At 43.2% G+C, this 18,655-nt stretch overlaps 1 protein-coding gene across 1 annotated transcript; it reads right to left on the reverse strand.

Annotated features, from left to right (window-relative positions):
- Window positions 1-1,339: 1,339 nt before the first annotated feature.
- On the reverse strand, window positions 1,340-17,534 carry LOC127395867 (urea transporter 2-like). Its single transcript, XM_051643332.1, has 9 exons — window positions 17,483-17,534; window positions 11,043-11,205; window positions 10,132-10,321; window positions 9,378-9,506; window positions 8,080-8,272; window positions 6,430-6,577; window positions 5,699-5,833; window positions 4,738-4,787; window positions 1,340-4,114 (listed from the first exon to the last, which is right to left on the reverse strand). The coding sequence occupies exons 2-9, from the start codon at window positions 11,188-11,190 to the stop codon at window positions 3,938-3,940; spliced, it is 1,170 nt and encodes a 389-aa protein (XP_051499292.1). The 5' UTR covers window positions 11,191-11,205; window positions 17,483-17,534; the 3' UTR covers window positions 1,340-3,937.
- Between the last annotated feature and the right edge of the window lie 1,121 nt (window positions 17,535-18,655).

Here is an 18,655-nt window from a genome sequence, read left to right on the forward strand (position 1 = left end):
ATATTTCATGTACAACACGAGAAAACCAAACAAAACCCTCTACAGTCCTGGATGAATAGATAAAAGAGATTATATTGTTGTATGTCCTCACAGCTGAGCATCTAAAATTCTTCTGTGCTGCACTCATACCTCCTGCTTTTAGTCCTGCTTCTGCAACTGACTCTTGGCTCTGGTCTTCAGGTGATCTGGGCGGAATGTTTCCTCCTCCTTGTTCAGCATCATCAAGGATGTAGAGTCTTTGCTGCACTACTAGATATTGGCCTCTTTTTCACTTGCCCAGGTACTGGTTTGCTGGGGGAAGTTGAAATGAGGGCTGTAGTCCACATCTTGGTACCACTGCTGGTGGTGCCGTCTTGCCCTGGGCTCTGTGAAAAAGCATCATTGCTTTGTGAAGGGAGAGGAGCAGACTCTGCTGACAAAAACCTGCTGGTCCTTGCTCAGCATACCACGATTTCATGGAATCATATAATGATTTGAGTTGGAAAGAAACTTAAAGATCATCTAGTTCCACCACCTCTGGATGGGCAGGGACACCTCTCACCAGCCCAGGCTGCTCCAAGCCCCATCCAACCTGCCCTTCAACACTGCCAGGGATGGGGCAGCCACAGCTTCTCTGGGCAACCTGGGCCAGGGTCTCCCCACCCTCACAGCAAATAATTTCCTCCTCATGTCTCACCTAAATATCCCCTGTTCCAGTTTTAATCCGTTACCCCTCGTCCTCTCACTCCAAACCCTTGTGAAACATCCTTCCCCAGCTTTCCTGTAGCTCCTGTGCTTTCCTTCCCCTCACCCCTGACAGCAAAGCCCATGTGGGACTGGGAGATGTGGGCTGCAGGCAGGACCAGAGGGCAGCTGAGCCACAGCAGGAGTACTGGGGGCAGGAGAAATTCCAGTGTGTAATGGTGGAGACTGGGGCTCAGAGTAGAACTGGGGGTCTTGGAGAGAATTATGCACATCAGACAGAAGCAAAAGAGAGTGGCTGAGGAAATTGCAGTGGGGTAGTTAATTTCAGTCAGACTTTTGGATGAAATCTGTTTTCCAAGCATTTGTCATTGTTTCCAAGTGGTTTGGTGTGGTGGGTTGTTTGGTTTTGTTTTTTTTTTTAATTAATTTAAAATAAAAACAAAAAATCATTTTATAAATGTTAAACGCAGTACCATCCCTTTTGCTATGGTACTGGGAAGAAAGTAGCCCAAGAAAGAGCCCCAGAACTCCTGCCCTGCATAAATGTTTCTTAGGATTCTGCTATCACTCGGGTGCCAAAAACAAGAATGGAAAAAACTGCTGGAAAAAATGTATGACTTGAATAACATTTATTTGATACAAAGGGAGGGGAAAAAGAAAATAAAAGAGTACAGTTTCAGTAAGAAGATAAATCAATCCTGTTAGCAAAATCTGCATTATGAACAATAATGGGAAAAAAAAATGCTATGCATATTCTGCATGCACGTCAAATTACCCAATAACTGTTATTTAGCATGGGGTGATGGGAAGAATGAATTTTCTGCATAGTGTAAAATGTAGAATTAATTCTGAATGACATGGAAAGTCTTTCTAATGGCTGAGACATGGCTGTTAATCTTTTGTTGTCTTCTGGTTCTGTGCATATGGTTTCTTTACAGCACTGCCAAAATGTCGCTGTTGCTCAGCAAAAGCAAGCTGAAATAGCAGCAGTCAGAGAAGATCTGCTGATTTGCACTGGTCATAAAGTGTGTGCCCATACCTGAGTGAAGATTTTGACATGACAGTGAAAGCTAACCCTGGTAGGTTTGCCCATCTGGGATACACATGGTGGAGAAGTGCATCCTCTGGACAGAATATGACCCTATCTAACCCCAATCTTGGGGCCCCCTCCAGCATCTCCTCTTGGAAAAAGTCATCATATGGTCTCCAGGAGGTTTCCAGCCCCAGCTGTAGCTCTGCAGGCACAACACTGTGCCTTCAGATCATCTTGCCCCCTGTACAGAAACAGACTTTGCACTTGCACATTTAATAAGTTATTGATGCAGCAAAACACCATATGTACAAAGAGCAGAAGCTAAAAGTTTCCCAGATATCCCCCATACACTCAGTTCACAATTTTATTTTCCAGTGTTTTCTAGACTACTTATTTACAAGATGACAAGTCTTTGGGAGAGCTTAGTGATGATAAATGGAGAAAAATGCATACCAAACTCTAAAAACCATGAATATTTACCATTCTATGATTCTATGATATTATTTGTTTGAAAACTCAGCTCCACACAATATTATGAAGATATTTACCAAGAAATACACAGCAAATGGTACATTTTACAAGTAATCTCTGGAGTGTCAGTCATACAGAAATACTGTCAAACATCTGAAAACCTAGCACTTCATGAGAAAATACTGCCAGCAGTTAATCTCAAATATTTTTCACTCAGACCTTTTGGTGATAGTAAAAAGACATGTTTTTTTTCCCTACCCTCAAAAAATCAGCAGTAACACTATTCACAGGCTACTGTTTATTTCGTCTGCCACAAGATGAACAGGTTTTGATCTACTTTCCCAGCAGAAACAGCACCTGATTTAGTTGCAGATGTCCCTGCTCATGGCAGGGGGGTTGGACTAGATCATCTGTAAAGGTCCTTTCCAAACCATTGTGTGATTCTGTGACTAATGTGGCTAATGTGGCTAATGCCAGCGGAAGGACCTGAGCATACAGACTATTTATGGTGGGGATGTCAGCTTCATCATGGGATAAAGGGCCTTGATGAGCCAGACAGAAAGGTGGCTGAGATAAAACCTACTGAGGTGACCAACCTGTTGGGGTCAAGGCCAGCTTCCTCCTTCCCTGTCTGCAGACCCCACAGCCTGTGCAGAGGTGGTGCAAGGCTCTGCAGAGCTCTGCTTCATACATCAGCCCACCAGACCTGCCAGTCCCATAGTGAGGTGGAGAGAAATGGCAGAGCAGCAACTTCAGCAGCAGGCTGGGACCATGCAGCATTTTGCTGCTTGGTATTTACGTGCTGAGGGGGCTGGTGTAGGGGGGTTGGTCATGAAATTCAGCTCGAATGAGTTCCACTTGTGCACAGGCTGAACTAGGAAAGGGGCGGCAATGACACTGCTGCTCTCCCCTCCACTGCAACCCCATGCCTAAATTCAAGTATTAAGAAAAACAGAGACTGGCATTTCTTTTCCTGGCCTTGGGTTTATAGATTATTATTATTATTATTATGCAACTAGGTAGGCCTGAAACATTTTTTTCCACAAAGGTTTGGAGCCAAGGGCGAATTAAAAGTACAAAAGCTGGAGCTGACAGACACTCCCTCACTGCCCTTTTTGTGACTTTTACCACAAATCACAAGTCTTGCAAGCATTAGCAACGTTGTCTGCAATTTATCTGTGTTCATCTCGTGTGTGATGATTGGTAGCACACATCACTCTCCACTCAGCTTGAGAGATCTTCAGTAGAATTCTTCACCACCTAACTTCTAGTTAGCAAAGGATATGCTTTGTTCCACTTCTCTGCTACACTGAATCTCTCTAAGATGTATCCTATTGATAGTTTAAGTTGGATTTAGCCATTAATTTGGAGTCTTATCAGATGATGAGGGATGCTCTGCTCCTTGTCGCTTTGCATCCAATTGCTGTGACTCAGAGTTCACCAACACATTTTTCTTTTCAACTTCCAAGTGATTTCCCCTTGCTTGAAATTCAAGTGTCTTTTAAAGAATATATGCTTTTAAATCAGTACATACTGGTCTTGGGAAAAGTCTTTCCAGCGCAGCACAACACAACACAACACAGTCCTATCTAATCAGGACAAAACAAGTGCCATGGAAAAAGTCTCTCCATTCAGAAGATGGTGATTTTTTTTTTTTTTTTGTCTTTTGGCTTTGTTTTTTTTTTTTCTTTTGGGAAACACTTTGTGCTCTTGCCTTAAAATCTTCAAAGTAGCTCTCTTCTTGGGTCTTTATACCTCACAACAAGACCTCTGATTTTTCTTTATCCTCAGGTAGTAAGCTCGGTTGGCTTCTGGATAGGTCACTTTGGAGAGTGGCAGCTTGTAGATGGCAGCGTTGTTAGTGGTTATTAACAGGAAGGTCAATGCAGACAAACAAAAAGACCATGTTCCTGACGGCACCCCAAACTGCAAAGAAAGATACAGACCACTTACTTAAGGTGTGCCTTACTTTATTTGATCCCCCAGCCCTTGAAAAACACTCAGAGCGAGGCAGCATGGAATAAGCTTTCTCAAGAAAGTCTTGACTTCATTTTGCATGGAATCCCTCCTTAGTGAGACAGGATTTCATTATGAAATCTGGACATTATGCATTAGCTTGCAACATCTGCCTTCTCTTTGTGCATCTGCACTAGGCTTGGGTGGAGAGGAGACAGTAGTGGGCACGAGAAACATTCAGCTTTTCCCTGGGCTGCTGTATTGGCTGCATTTTGGCACTTGGGCAAATTAATTAACCAAATTTAAGGCTTCTTTACATGTGTTCTCAGTTGCTTCAGACACAAAATGCAGGCATATAATTATCTCAGAAGTGTTGAGGGCTGAGCTGTGGAAGTTCATGCAAGTAAATGATTGCAAGTGGGCTACTTCAGTGGGAACAGCAGCAACCCTGGGGCAGAGTGCATCCCCTCTTCCAGACTAGCTCTGCCTTTGGCTGAATTATATCTGAGTCTTAGTGTTTTGCCTCAAAAGCCAGGAAAATATGTGGTTTTCACATCTTTCTTTGGAAAAAAAGACCTTAGGTAACTACTTACCACAGACAACATGTTAGTCAGTGCTGCTCCCAGGTAGGCACTGAAGAATGCTGTGTAAAAGAAAAGCAGTTCCTTGTGAGTTCAGTTGTTCATGGAGGAGACCAGCAAGGACAAACATCCTTCACACTGCCTTAGGTAGTTCAACCAATGCTTACGACCATGCCTGCATAGCCCCTCTTAAAGGAGACAAGAAAGGGCAGAGGGCAATACAAAAAGAAGAACTGGAATGATGAAGAATGGGACTATGGAAATAAAGGTTTTTGAAAAATGCACTGGCATGGAAAGTATGTAGCATGATGGATGGGGTTAAGTAGGAAAATAACCCTTCCACCCCAATCTCTCTTGCCTCTAGGGCTAGAAGATGGGTCAATGAGATACAAAGCTAAATCTTTTTTATATGAACACTGAATGAGCAGTAGTTTCACTCCCAGCTCACTGTGATACTGAAATTTTATATGGAATTGCCTTATAAATAATTCTTCCATCATTCTGTGTTGCCTAGCTCATGCCTTTGGTATCCATTTCAATAGACTGGGAACTGTCTAACTACAGGCATGGACTGATCTTGAGCTCCAGTTTTCTCAAAGTTTAGATGTATCCTTCTCCAAAGAAGGAGTCTGAGGTGTTATCTATGATCAGAAAAAAACAATGAGATTCACCTGGAAATGTTGAACAAGCACAATTAATGCCTCAAAATTAAGTATCTAATTTTGAAGACCTTAGTTAGACAATGCCCACTGATCACATCTCTTGTTTTGGACACAACTCTTGGTTTTCACCTTGCCAGGGTGGGTCAAACCAATGGCTCCAACATCCACCTCCATCATTCATCAGCCTCGCCTGAGTCCATCTCCCTGCCCAGGGGTGGCCATCTGGCTTCAGCCCACCTCGAGTGCAAACGTCCTCACACCTCACTTCAAAAGGAAGTGTGGCAACAAGTGGAAATCTGCAGGGTACCTACCACAGGCGATGGCCAGCAAATGTGTCTGCCAGGTGAAGGCGTAGAACATGCCCCCGATGGCCGCGCACGCGAGGGAGCTGTTGTAGCCCCACAAGCCAGAGTAGATTGTGCTGAAAGGTGTTGCTAAGCTCAGCGCTGGGAAAGAAGTCAGAGTTGTGTCATTACTCATCCATAGAGATCAAAGCAGCCCAGAAATTTTCTGAATCCAGCTTTTTAAGGGTTCCTCCCCTGCATACGTGCATGGAGTTCCTATTTTGTGGTCATGTTGCTGCAGTCTGAGACACAAGACATTTTGATAACTGCAGCGAAATTCCCCTGCTGCTGCTGAGCTGGATTTGGCCAGGCCATTTCAGCAGAGGATGCATGAGAGAATGAGTATACATATGAACTCTAAGTGCATCCCTGAGACCTGCACGTTCAGGCTGCTGGGTGTGGCTTTTATTAAGCTGGCCCTGAAAAGCATCAGAATATACCCAGAAATAACGAAGATGCATTTCAGCCAAAAATACACTTCTTTCTTCTGAAGACTTCCATAATTGCAAAATGAGGTATGAGAATGGGGAGGTCAATCAGAGGAATTCTTGAAACAGAAGTGTATGTATATTTTTTCCTTTAAGAAGTCAGTTCTCCAACGGAAGAAACATTTGTGACTCTAAGTGCTCCTCTCATTGTGGTTCCACTTTTATTCTTCATGCTCTTACATAAATCCGTGACACAAGTCAGATCCTTACCTGCCAGCATCCCCACTGCTGATCCAAGTGCTGCATGCAGACAAATGAGTGGAGAAGAGATAAATAAAGCAATCAAGATGATTCCCCCAGTGCAGGGGTTGTCACATCCATAAATTTGACCCACTCCAACTGGAATGGATTGCAGGAGCTGGAGGAATATTAAAAAAAGAAGACAATGTGTTATCGGTTTTGTAATTAAATTTATTTCTTAAAAGACTGTACTTTTCTTGGTTAGGTTCATGTTTGGCGTTTGCTGGATGCAGTCTCTCTTTCTGGAATGTAAGTGGGAAGTTTGAACACTTCTCAAGATGCAGCAGGGCATTTCCACAGGGCTTCCCCTTCAGTGAAAATGAGTCATGCCTTCTTCCCTAGCTATGAGCTCCTCTGCCAGGTTTTTAGCATTAGTATCAAAGGCAAATGTCTTGTGAAAGGGTTTGCTCATCATCTTTACATGTGCTGCTGTCTTGGCCACTTTTATATGCTGTTAGGAACCAGAAAATGGAAGTGCTCAGGTAGATGATAACTTTGAGAGGACATATGCCTCTGAACACACTGATCCAAGGGTGAGATGACCAATAACAGCCTTGCCAGAAGGACAAGATTTTACTCAGGTGAAGCTAAAATCCTGATCTACTTACATACCTGAACCTCCCTTGGGATTCACTAGGAATGTGAATGGAAGTTGCTGACTTGATGGGAGAGAGCCTAACTTGGTCACAGCTTAAACATAGTTTTGAGACCTGAAATTCTTTGCTGTGAGGGTGATGGGACACCAACACAGGTTGCCCAAGGAAGCTGTGGCTGCCCCATCCCTGGCAGTGTTGAAGGGCAGGTTGGATGGGGCTTGGAGCAACCTGGGCTGCTGGGAGGTGTCCCTGCCCATGCAGGCGGTTTGGATCTAGATGATCTTTAAGGTCCCTTCCAACTCAAACCATTCTATGATTCTATGATTTATGGTTACATAAAATTATACACCACAGTAAACATCCTTTGAGAAATGTCACTTGTGTGAATTGCTCTTTAGTGTCAATGAACTTCCTTTTCTTAATCACTCCCTGGGAACCCCTCCAAATAGTCTGCTGAGCCTTAGGGGAAAGCTACTACTGTAGTACCTGTATTGTTTATGCTGCTATACAAGAGGATAAAATGCTTCTTTGGAAAGGTCCCAGCTGAATATAAGTTAAAAACATGACAGCATGTGGCTGCACCCAAGGTGGTAACCATTCTTCTACAGTAATTCCTGTGTGCTCATTTCTAATCAGGAAGGTGCAATTTTAAAAGCACATCCCTCACTACATGGGAAACTAAAATTAACCTGTGAGTTAACTGGTAGTGTCAGCACAATCTTAGCTATGGAGTCCTGGTCAGTGTATGAGCAGTAACGGGTAATTAGATTCTAGAGACTCCTTGAATGTTTTAATATATGTATTTCAATCCAACAGCAAATGAAACTTACCAAAGAGATTTTCATTTGCAAGCTATCAAAACTGTCAATTGTTAGAGTAAACCTTTATATTTTGGATAACAGCTATCTTATAAATGCAAGGTTGTATTGCTAGGACATAATGCAGTAACATAAATGAAGAAAAGATGATTCTATGGTGATTTTCTTTGTAAATTGATAAGGTTGTTATCTTCAGGGCACCATACCATTGGAATTTCAGCATCCGCCCAGGTGATGTTTGGTGTTGCTGTTGCTGGCTGAATGGCAGTTGTAGGGAAGAAGAGGTTATGTGGTCCTGATGCAGCCAGATAGAGGGTCAAGGCCAAGTTGAAAGGCAAGGTCAAAACAGGCAGATCCCACTTACAGAAAACCGAGCCTACAGCGCTGGTGAAAAGAGGGCTGGAAGAAGAACAAAATGTTCTCACTAGGAACTTGTCACCCAGTCAAAGGAAAAAACCCAACAACAAAACAACAACAACAACAAACAACATCAACTGCAGGAAACTCACTCTATTTGGAATTTTATTTTTTTTTTTAGAGACTGTTAAATTTCTTTTGTCTTTCTGATAAAATCAGAGATGTGCCATGGCCACATGGTAAGTTTCCTACTCTTCCCAGGGCAGTTAGGAACGTGCAGGTTCCTGTTGTGTTATGCAATAAGATACGTGATAAATTTGGTGACCATGAAGGAGCCACTCCAGGGATTTTATTAAGTTATTCCCCTGCTCAGACTCCGTGTTTTTGTTTTTGTTGTGTTGTTTTTGGTTTTTTTTTGAGTGATTCAGTGAACTGAGTTTATGACACCCATGCCAGGTTTGGGTGAACTGGGATGGGGGATGTTGTGTCCTCGTTCAAGCTTATGGATCAGAAATAAAGGCTGACATCAAAGTTGTGCTTTTTAAAGTGAGTATAACACCACATGAACTTCAGACAGACAGATGATACGTGTGGAGAAATCTCCAACGAGAAATTTTGGGGTCAAAGCCCAGCTTTCAAAATTTTTGCTCTCCAAATACCTAGTGGATTATGGTGTCATAAATATAAGTATTGTTGTTTCTTCTCATTAGCATCAACCATCATCTCTTGGGACCACTGAACAGCTTCTGTGTTTGCAGAGGTAAATTTTCTTGACATTTTTACATGATGGCTTAAACAGATGAAACACTTGTGGTTGATGATGGTAGGGAATGGTGAAAATAATATTCCTCTAGAGACAAAAAATAATTGATACATCATAGCAATATGGCTAACAGGGCATTGAATGCCATATGATCAACCCTGAGTTTTCGTTTTCCCCATTGCATTCATTTGTGTTATTATGGGTATTTATTTGTAGTAGGATTACAGTTAAGTCTGAACATATAATGACAGATTTAGTAGCACATATGTGCCATTTGTGTTTCTGTTCCATGGCAGTGTGTACAGTGCATAAAAATTTAATGGCTCAGTCTCAGCGTGGGGAAACTGGGGCTGGAATAAGAAGCAGAGGAGCCATCCAACTTACCACACCATGGACACCAGTGCTACTGGCAGTAGCAGCCACCAGTGGTAGTCTCCCTTAGCAGAGAAGATGGCCATGAGCAATCCCACCAAGACCCCGTTGTAGCCATGCAGGCCTGCTGCTATGGCTGATCTGTTTGAAGAAAGTAACTACCTTGAAATCTTCTCCCCCATGGGTGTGTTGCTCACATCAACCTTTCCCTCCCCATGTAATTATGACTCTGTGTGATGACGACCTGCCAAGGCTCATGCATCAACCTTCAGTTTCACACGACTGAGGCCTCTCAGCAGCTATCCCTTCTGGAGATACATCCATAGAATCACAGAACAGTTCTGGTTGGAAAAGATCTTTAAGATCATGAAGTCCAACCATAACCTAAGTCTATAGAGTACACTGCTAGACCATGTCTCTCAGTACCACATCTGCACATCTTTTAAACACCTCCAGGAATGGTGATTCGACCATCTCCCTGGGCAGCCTATTCCAGTATTTAATTACCCCTTCAATGAAGAATTTTCTTCTAATATCTAATCTAAACCTCCCTTGCTGCAACTTGAGGCTACTTCCTCTTCTCCTGTTGCTTTTTACTAGGGAGAAGACACCAATCCACACCTCACTAGTGTCCCTTTCCACCAGAAGCAGGGAAAGATCTGTCGAGACCTACCAGACCAGCTTCACAGCCAATGAAATTTAAATACTTTAACAAATAAGTCAGCATTGAAGGGACAGTCTGGTTTTGAAAGGATAAAGGACTTACCTGTCCTGACCCAGGATAAGTGCTGTTAAAGTTGAGACAACTGTTCCTAAACAGCCTGTGAGTGTCCACCATGGGTTCTGCACCAGGAAACCAGCAACTACTATAAGCCCACTGAGGGGATTGTTGACAAACATCACCTGGGATATCCCACGCAGCACCCAGTCAATAAACTGGATCATGAGAGGTTTATCTGGGAGAGATCAAATTAAACAATAAGAAAAACCCCACATCAGAATACGCAGGTGATACTGACTTGGGATGTTGCTTTTTTAAAAATTCAGGAATTGTTTTGGCAGTGGAACTTGGCAGCACAACTGAAGCAATGAATTAACAAGACTGCAAAACCTGACTGGGATTTATTACGGCCTGTACTAAAGTCATACATCTGGAAAGCTGAGATTAACAGTGTGGTTGCCAGAGTCCCCTATTATGAAGTGTCCTGGACTGTTTTCATATGAACTGACTAATTTATGATGTCTGTGCCTCTGATGGCAAAATGTATGTGTATCCCACTGCTGATTTATTATGGGCACAAAACACACCTTCCTATGTATAATTTAACTTCACAGTGGCATTAGGCTTGACATAAACTGTTCAGCTGAAAGTACAGGCAGTGTTATGAAGAATGGCAGAGCACAGAATAACCATCCTGGGCCATGTTCTGTGGGATTAAATTCACTTTGTACATGGTGTGTTGGGAGGTAACTGTCATCTCAGTCATACCCAAGATTTAAGCGGTATGTGGGTTGCTGCACAAAACTGCTTCCCCCCCCAAACCCAGAAATAAATCAAGGCAGAAGTAGTTTGTGTACTACTCTAAATTCAATCACATTACTGAGAAGTTAGTTATTACACTTTTGATACAATTCTTCTTTAGAATCACCCAATTAGTCATGATGAAGTATCTTTACCTTTTAGCCAGGCTCCAAATTCCTTCATATCTCCACTGATGTACCCAACAGCTCTGCAGACTCTCTTCCCAGCTTTGCTCAGTGTGTTCTGCTTTATTGGCTTCCTTTCCCCCTTGTTTTCTATCCTGGCATCAGCAATGTTATCCATCTTTATGTTCTGACTCTTTGGGAAAAATTCAAGGGGTAGGAAAAAAAAAGTAAAAAAAGAGACAGTTAATTAGAATGCCTCTTACTGGTCACTGTTTATTCTCTCTACTACATATTATTGTTCACCATATGTTATTTTGGACCAAGAAAAAGGAGAATCCTTACTTTGAACACCTGATATTCTCATGTCCATGAGCACATTGTCTCTTCATGTGCTCTTGAGACTCTGTGCTGTTGTTCCAGACTTCCATCAGTTCATAGAACCATAGAATCATTTTGATTGGAAAAGACTTTGAAGATCATCAAGTCCAAGTCACAGAGTTGAACAGAAGGAACTACTGAGCCTTGTGCCATAGTATTTTCATAGTATTCTACCTGATTTTAACACTCTGCTCAGCTATGCCATGTTTTGTAGAAATAAAGCAGCTTTAGATTTAAAGGGTGCATTCAAGAAGAACAAGACAGCTTTAGAGAATGCTGGCTTCACAGAAGTGGAAGCCTACCTCAAGATTCAACTTGATGGAGAGGGACCTGGGAATACTGGTTGACAACTGGTTGAACATGAGCCAGCAGTGTGCCCAGTTGGCCCGGAAGGCCAATGGCATCCTGGCTTGTATCAGGAATAGTGTGGCCTGCAGGATTAGGGATGTGATTCTCCCCCTGTACCCAACACTGGTGAGGCCTCACCTGGAGTACTGTGTGCAGTTCTGGGCCCCTCACTGCAAGAAGGATCTGGAGGTGCTGGAGCAGGTCCAGAGGAGATCAATAAGGCTGGTGAAAGGACATAGAGGGAAAGTCTTATAGGGAGAGGCTGAGGGAGCTGGGGCTGTTCAGCTTGGAGGAGACTCAGGGGAGACCTTCACATTCTCTACAACTCCCTGAGGGGAGGTTGGAGTCAGGTGGGGGCTGGGCTCTTTTTCCAGGTAACCAGCAACAAGACAAGAGGACATGGCCTGAAGGTGCTCCAGGGGAGGTTTAGCTTGGATATTAGGAAGTATTTCCTCATGGAGAGGGTCATTAGACATTGAGAGGGACTGCCCAGGGAAGTGGTGGAGGCACCATCCCTGGAGGTGTTCAAGGAGAGGCTGGATGTGGCACTTGGTGCCATGGTCTGGCTGCTGTGGTGGTGTTGGTCACAGGCTGGACTTGATGATCTCAGAGGTCTTTTCCAGCCTTGGTGATTCTGTGAGGTCCTTCACATCTAGAAAGCTGCTTCAATAATTAAGTTTTCTCTGCTGCTTAACCGTTGTTTCCAGTTTGAATTTATCCATCAGCCATCAAAAATAGACACCTAAAGTTAGGTTTATAGGTCTCTATACTGTCACCCATTTGGATCAGCTCAGCTTTTCTCATGAGCATGGGCTGAGCTTGAGGGTTGCTCATGGTGATTTTCTCTGTCACTCACATGCATACATATGTTCTTTTTTTTAACTCTGTTGAGTTGGCCTTCTGGCTGCCCCATCTTTAGAACTGCCCAGCACTGATTTAAGAGATTAAAGGCTGAATTCAGAGGTCTTGCTTTCCATTCTGCCTTAGTCTTGTTGCCTTCTTCTCTCTGCCAGCTGCCTAGTAGGTTGTTAGGTGATCTACACTGGCCGTTGCCCCCCACCATAAGGCAAGGCAGATGACCACATGCTGGAATGTGTAGTAAGAAACCCTCAGGGACTTATTAAATTTAGCAAGCACTGTATCAAGACTTAAATGAGGTAGGGGAATGTTGCAGGCCTAACAACAATTTAGGGCCAAATAAGGTGTTTGGGGTATCTAACTAGGGCTGGCAGAGATGGGGTCCCCTGTGGATTAAGAGCTGCTGGAACACCCCTTAGCAGCTCCTACAGCTCTAGACAAATTAATTCAGGCACAGGGATCAGAGACTTTTAACTGTAAACACTGGATTTTCAAACTGTCCTATAGACAACTTGTTACTTGTCTAAGGGCCAGTTCTTAATACGAAGCCAGCAAATTAAAATCAGCCAAACCTTTACCTGGAATGTACTCAGTTTTCTGAAAAGTAGAACAAGTTCTTGGTAGTAAGTTCTACTAGATCTTAACAGGATGATAGAAATCCACCAGTATAGGAGTTAGTCCTTGACTCACTTGCAACTTCAGTAAAAGCCTGCCTAGCAGCTGGGGAGGAGATTCCTTGATTCAGAACTCCAGGTGCTGAGAACTTAAGCTAAAGTATCCTCACCTCTTGCAGACCCAGACATGGGGTGAAGCAGCTCTGAGTCTGTGTAGGGGAATGGCAAGTTAGTGTACATCCTGGCCAGGTTCTTTCAGGAAGCAGTAAATATTTGCACAAATAATAAATAGACATTTTCTGTATACTGGAAGGGCCCAGCTAATGCAAGAAAAGGTTCCATATTAAAGAGTCTGAAGACAGGACCAGTACATAGAACAGCATTGAATCTGACTTTGTGTGACACACAAAGACAAGGACCATAATTAGAGGAGAAAGGAAAGAGAAGGATGAGAGCCTTGGTAGACATGGTGTCTCAGTGCTGGAGGGCTTTTTCCTGGCTCAGTTATAATTCATTACCTTGATTCATTAACCTTCACTTTTCTTATTTTTTATTCTGAAATAATGGAGTAAGTGAATTGGATGCACTTTCAGCTAAGACAAAATTTCCAGCTGAGATAAATGCTCTTCATTTGGTGAAAGTGCATTTACATTTTCAATTTAAAGGATCTTCCTCTTTTAATAACTTAGGCTTTCTCTGTTGCTAATCCATATAATCAAGGGCTCTTGCATTTGAAATTGTAGAGTGATGTTGTGCATCTTGTGCTTGCATGCCCACGTGTGTTTCCCTGAATGCTGAGTGAGGAGCTGGTTGCACCACAGGAGTCTGGAGCTATTCTGCAGAGTGGGATGTAACCTGGCTGTGAAGTATCAGAGTCACTTTCTGGCCTACTGATGTGGTGGAGAAGAAAAATAGTCAAGTTGGAAGCCCTGATTCATCAAAACTTCAAGTTGTTTTGCCAAAGGAAAGCACTTCAGTGCATACTTAACTTCCCAGTGAAGCAATGGGAATTCAGTACTTCGCTGAATCAGAATAAATGGGAAAGGACTTCTTCAGTGATGAGTACCTGAGTGGAGTTTCATTTCTTTTTTGTGCAAGCTAATATTTACCGTGGGATACAGAGTAATTGTAAGCTGTAAACCACTGAGAGATGTGAAGCCCTTTATCTGCTGGTGAGGCTGTTTGGCAGTGCTGCTGGCACAGCAGCTCTGTGCGAGCCTGAGGCTGGAGAACCCCTTTGCTCTGGGCTTTCTTGGGCAGAGATGAAGTCAGCTCAATGCACCTGGCATGGCAAAAAGACCACATCACCAGGTGAGTCCCTTTCACTAACCTAGCTTGAACTCCAGCCCCAGTGAAGGCTGCATCAGTGTCCTGCATACCTGTTTTTCCAGAATATTAAAAATCATGGTGACTGGGAGGTGATCATGGGCACCTCCTGGCCACAGCCCTGGTCAAACTCATGTTCATTATGTCCCTGCCTATCAAGTGACGTCTCTCTAGAGTGGGGTCACATGAACTTTACTTCACCTTTTAATCAGCTTATATCCACATAAGGAGAAGGAAATAATTATGAAATACCAATGTCAACAGAAGAGCAGCCTGGGACGTAATGGGTAGGCTAAGAGCGTCCTTGGTTTCAGATAGGGGTCTTCATGACATGGTGAAGACCCAGATCCAGCCCCACTGGCTTCACTGTCAACCCCAAATCACATCCCAGGGGCTGTCAGAGGGTGGCCTCCTGTGTGTGGTGGTTCAGCTGTCACCACAGCCCTGAGGCCTGTCCCATCTGTCCAGAAAAGCAGAGCATGGAGAACTTGCACGACTACATAGTTGTTCAAAGAAAGCAAAAATAAATAGTTCAAACAGTAGAAATGGTTCAAAACCAGCACCAGCATGGAATTTTGGCATTTAAAATAATCTTTGACGTTGTGAGGAGCAGCAGCTGCCATGTATGGCAGCATCAGGTTAATGACCTGCTAACGCATACCTTGTTTTAGGGAGTAAGTGATAGCAGCTATTTAAGAGGACACAGAAGACAAACTGTCACCCCAGAATAATGCAGATGCTCAGAGAATTTTGGGACAGTAATATCTGAATTTTAATTCAAGCTGAAGTGTGTGTGTTCTGATGGGGATTGCATAAAGACCAGTCCATTGCAGGTCTTTTGAAGACCTGGCATTCTATGATTCTAGTATTGTACATTAAAGTTAAGTTAGCATGTTGTTTTCAGTCAAGGTGGGCTTTTTTTCTTAGTGCACAAAGGAAGGAAATAGAAATGTTCTTGTGAAAGGATTATTCTGTTGAAGCAGACTGCTTGGCTTCTGCAGGAAGGCAGGTTTTATTTTCTGGTTTTTCATTCCTGATTTCTATTAGTCTGGGGAAGGTTTTTTTTTTGATCTCAAATTCTTGACTAAAGACCACAAGTCCTGCTGTCAGACACACAGCTCAAAGAGCACAGCTTGATCTCATGTGTGCCCTGGAGAGGTGCTCTGGGCAAGAGTTTGGAAGGAAATACAATGGGGGCTCCCAGTGCTGGTGTGTAACTGGTGGGATACAGGAGCAGCAGCAGGACCCAGGCAGAGCAAGTCTGAATGTAATTCTCATCTCTGTGGTGTGAAGAATGATTTGTGCTCTGCTGCAAGTGGAGACGAACTATTTAAAACTAATTTCCCACTGCTGCTTTTCCTAGGTGATTCCAGATGTTTGATCTCTCTCCCTGGCTAGTTGGATAACATCTCTCTGCCATCCTTGCTAAGAATGTTCATGTAAGCAGTTTTGCAGCTAAAAGCATCTAAATACTTTGCATCAAAATGCTTTTGCATCAGCTATGAAGTGGAACCTGTGAGAATAGAAAAAAAGAATTAAAATGTTTCTCTTGTGTTAAAATGAAATCATCACAGATCCAAGAAGCTAATCTATTGTTTTTTTAAACAATCTTTTCCGAGTTACTGAATGTCCTGTAGCAGAGCACTGATGTTATGCAATCTCATGTCTGCCTGAATCAATTTCTCCCCTGCTTGTGTACACTGCTTCCATGTCACGCCGTACCTGCGGCATCTCAGTAATGCCTCTTTAAAGCTGCAGCCAAGCAGCCTCCCTGCTGGCCCTGCTCTCCTGCAGCATCTGGCTTGCAAACGTCTTTTTTTTTTTTTTTTTTTTTTTTTTAAATTCACGTGCAGAAATGGAGACAAGCCCAGTCACACACTCATTATGTGTTACGTACGGTAAGAGTGATGCTGTGCGTGCAGCTGGGAAAGGAGCAGAGGCTTTTATTTGGCTAATTGTTTTAACAGTCTCAGATAATAGTTATTTCCAAGCTAGTGCCTGTGTTGCTACGTGTTGGGCTTTTCTGTCTGAAAATGGAGCAAAGTTACATAGTATTTTCTCTTCTTTCTGGAATTTTCCTCCCTCCCTGACAAGATTCAAGTTACTCTGTAAATCAAGAGGATTTAAATTACTTTGTGGTATTTATTTGTCCAAGGAACTGCTACTGCACAATTGCAATAATTGTACCTTGCATTCTCTGAATTGTTGCTGTGAAGTTGCAGGCAGCCAGAGCTGTGTGCAGCATGTTTTTAGAGGAATTCCTGCGTCCAAGTACAATAGGAGGAAAGAGCCAGATTCTCAGCAACTCTAATTCCAAGCTTAGCCTGTGTAACATTGCCAGGGTTTCAGTCAAGCTGGATAAGCATAGTCTTATGTACAGAAACATACACACATGCAGGAGCACACTCCTCAAAGCAGAGAGATTATAATGCACTTGACCCTCACTGGAAAAAAGTTCACCTTTTCCCATAGAAGACAAGTTTCAAAGCACAAGTTCAAAAGAAAGCTTGTCCTTCAGATTCAAATGTTCATTAAGCCCATTCACAGTTTAGTTTTCAGAGATCTGTGTCTTGAGGAGAGAGAAATCCAGAGAAACTGTCACATTAACTGCATATTATTACTAACTGGACATTTTTCATTTTACAGAATGGAAAGGCAGTAAAAGGAAATATTAAAGAGTTTCAGGCTTTTTTTCTCAACGGTTGAGCCAGATGGGCTAAGCATTACTAATAAATCCTCAGCCTGCTAGAAAATTCTCAATGATTGAAATTCTTGTGACATTCCTCAACCTTTGTGCTCCTCTTGAGCCTGCATGGCTCTCACTCAGAAGAATGGTTCGAATGCTTTTTGTTAGGTTTTTCAGGGGAGGAGAAAGATCCAGGTAAGTCAGTAAGAGGGTGCACATTTATTGCTGTCCACAAAAAGGAGCAAAGAAAATGCTCTTACCTCTCTGATGAGTTGGGGGGTAGCTGTTGCTTTGCTGGCTAGGACAGAAGGAAAGGAGGGCTAAAAAAGTGGGAAGAAGAAAACGTCTCAGCAGCTTATATAGGCTAGCGTGGCTCCTGTCCTGACATTACTAATTTGTTTGTTTCTCCTCCCACTTGTTGAGCTCAAAGCAAATGTCAAGAAGCTTCCCTCTTGAATTCTCCACCTTTCCTCTTGCTCTGTCCTTGTTCTCTTGCCAACAGCCTCTCCAAATGTCCTCTTCCCTGCTATTGTTTTTTGTTCTTTTAACAAACTCTCCTTCAGGGTGTCCTGTTCTCATGTGGACTCATCCACAGGTCACAGCCCCTTCCACTCGAGTTCCAGCCTCTCCAGAACAGCAGCGATGCCCTGGCCCTCTGCCAGCCCAGGCGCATCGCCATGGCTCTTATCAAAATGTTCCCAGCCAAGGCAGATGAAAAGCAGTACAGCAAGAAGCAAAAGTAAAAAAGCAGCCACTAGACTCTAATATACAGTGAGGCAAACAAAGCCCCATGGCAAGCACAGGAACCTGTCAGTTAATAACTGAACAGCAGTAATAACTACAAATTCGATTGAGCACGTTCCAATCAAACCTGTTGTTATCTTGAACTCTCTGTGCCCCACAGTGGGTGCCAAAGAAGGACTGTTGTGGTTTAACCCCAGGTGACAACTGAGCATGACATCATATGGTATGGATTATCATAGAACCATAGAATCACAGAATGGCTTGGGCTGGAAGATCATCCAGTTCCAACACCCTGCCATAGGTGGGGATTCCTTCCACAGCAGCCACCACAGCTTCTCTGGGCAACCTGTTCCAGGGTCTTACCACCCTCACAGTAAAGAATTTCTTCCTGATATCTAATCTAAGTCTCTCTTTCCCTTTGTTCAGTTAGGGTCAGCTGTCCCAACTGTGTCCCCTTTGAGCTTCTTGTCCACCCCTAGCCTACTTGGTGGTGGGGTGTTGTGAGGAGCAGAACAGGCTCTGCCTCTCTGAAAGCAGTGCTCAGTGATAACTAAAACATCATTTTCAGCACAAATGCAAAACATAGCCCTGTGCTAGCTGCTATATCCATCCCAGTCAGAACTAGCACACTCACTGAAAAGGACTCAAGGCTTCAAAATGAACTCCATCTGTCCAGTGTTCTCCTTATC

The sequence above is a fragment of the Apus apus genome, chromosome Z (assembly GCF_020740795.1).
Source record: "Apus apus isolate bApuApu2 chromosome Z, bApuApu2.pri.cur, whole genome shotgun sequence".
In the NCBI taxonomy this organism is placed as follows: Eukaryota; Metazoa; Chordata; class Aves; order Apodiformes; family Apodidae; genus Apus; species Apus apus.

What these genes read in the sequence shown, in the direction of transcription:
- LOC127395867 (XM_051643332.1), bottom strand. Translation starts at nt 11,190, where the DNA reads ATGGATAACATTGCTGATGCCAGGATAGAAAACAAGGGGGAAAGGAAG. An exon ending in ATTTGGAGCCTGGCTAAAAG is followed by an intron (nt 10,322 to 11,042) that starts GTAAAGATACTT and finishes GATCTCTCCCAG; the next exon opens with ATAAACCTCTCATGATCCAG. An exon ending in TGACTAACATGTTGTCTGTG is followed by an intron (nt 4,115 to 4,737) that starts GTAAGTAGTTAC and finishes CTTTCTTTGCAG; the next exon opens with TTTGGGGTGCCGTCAGGAAC.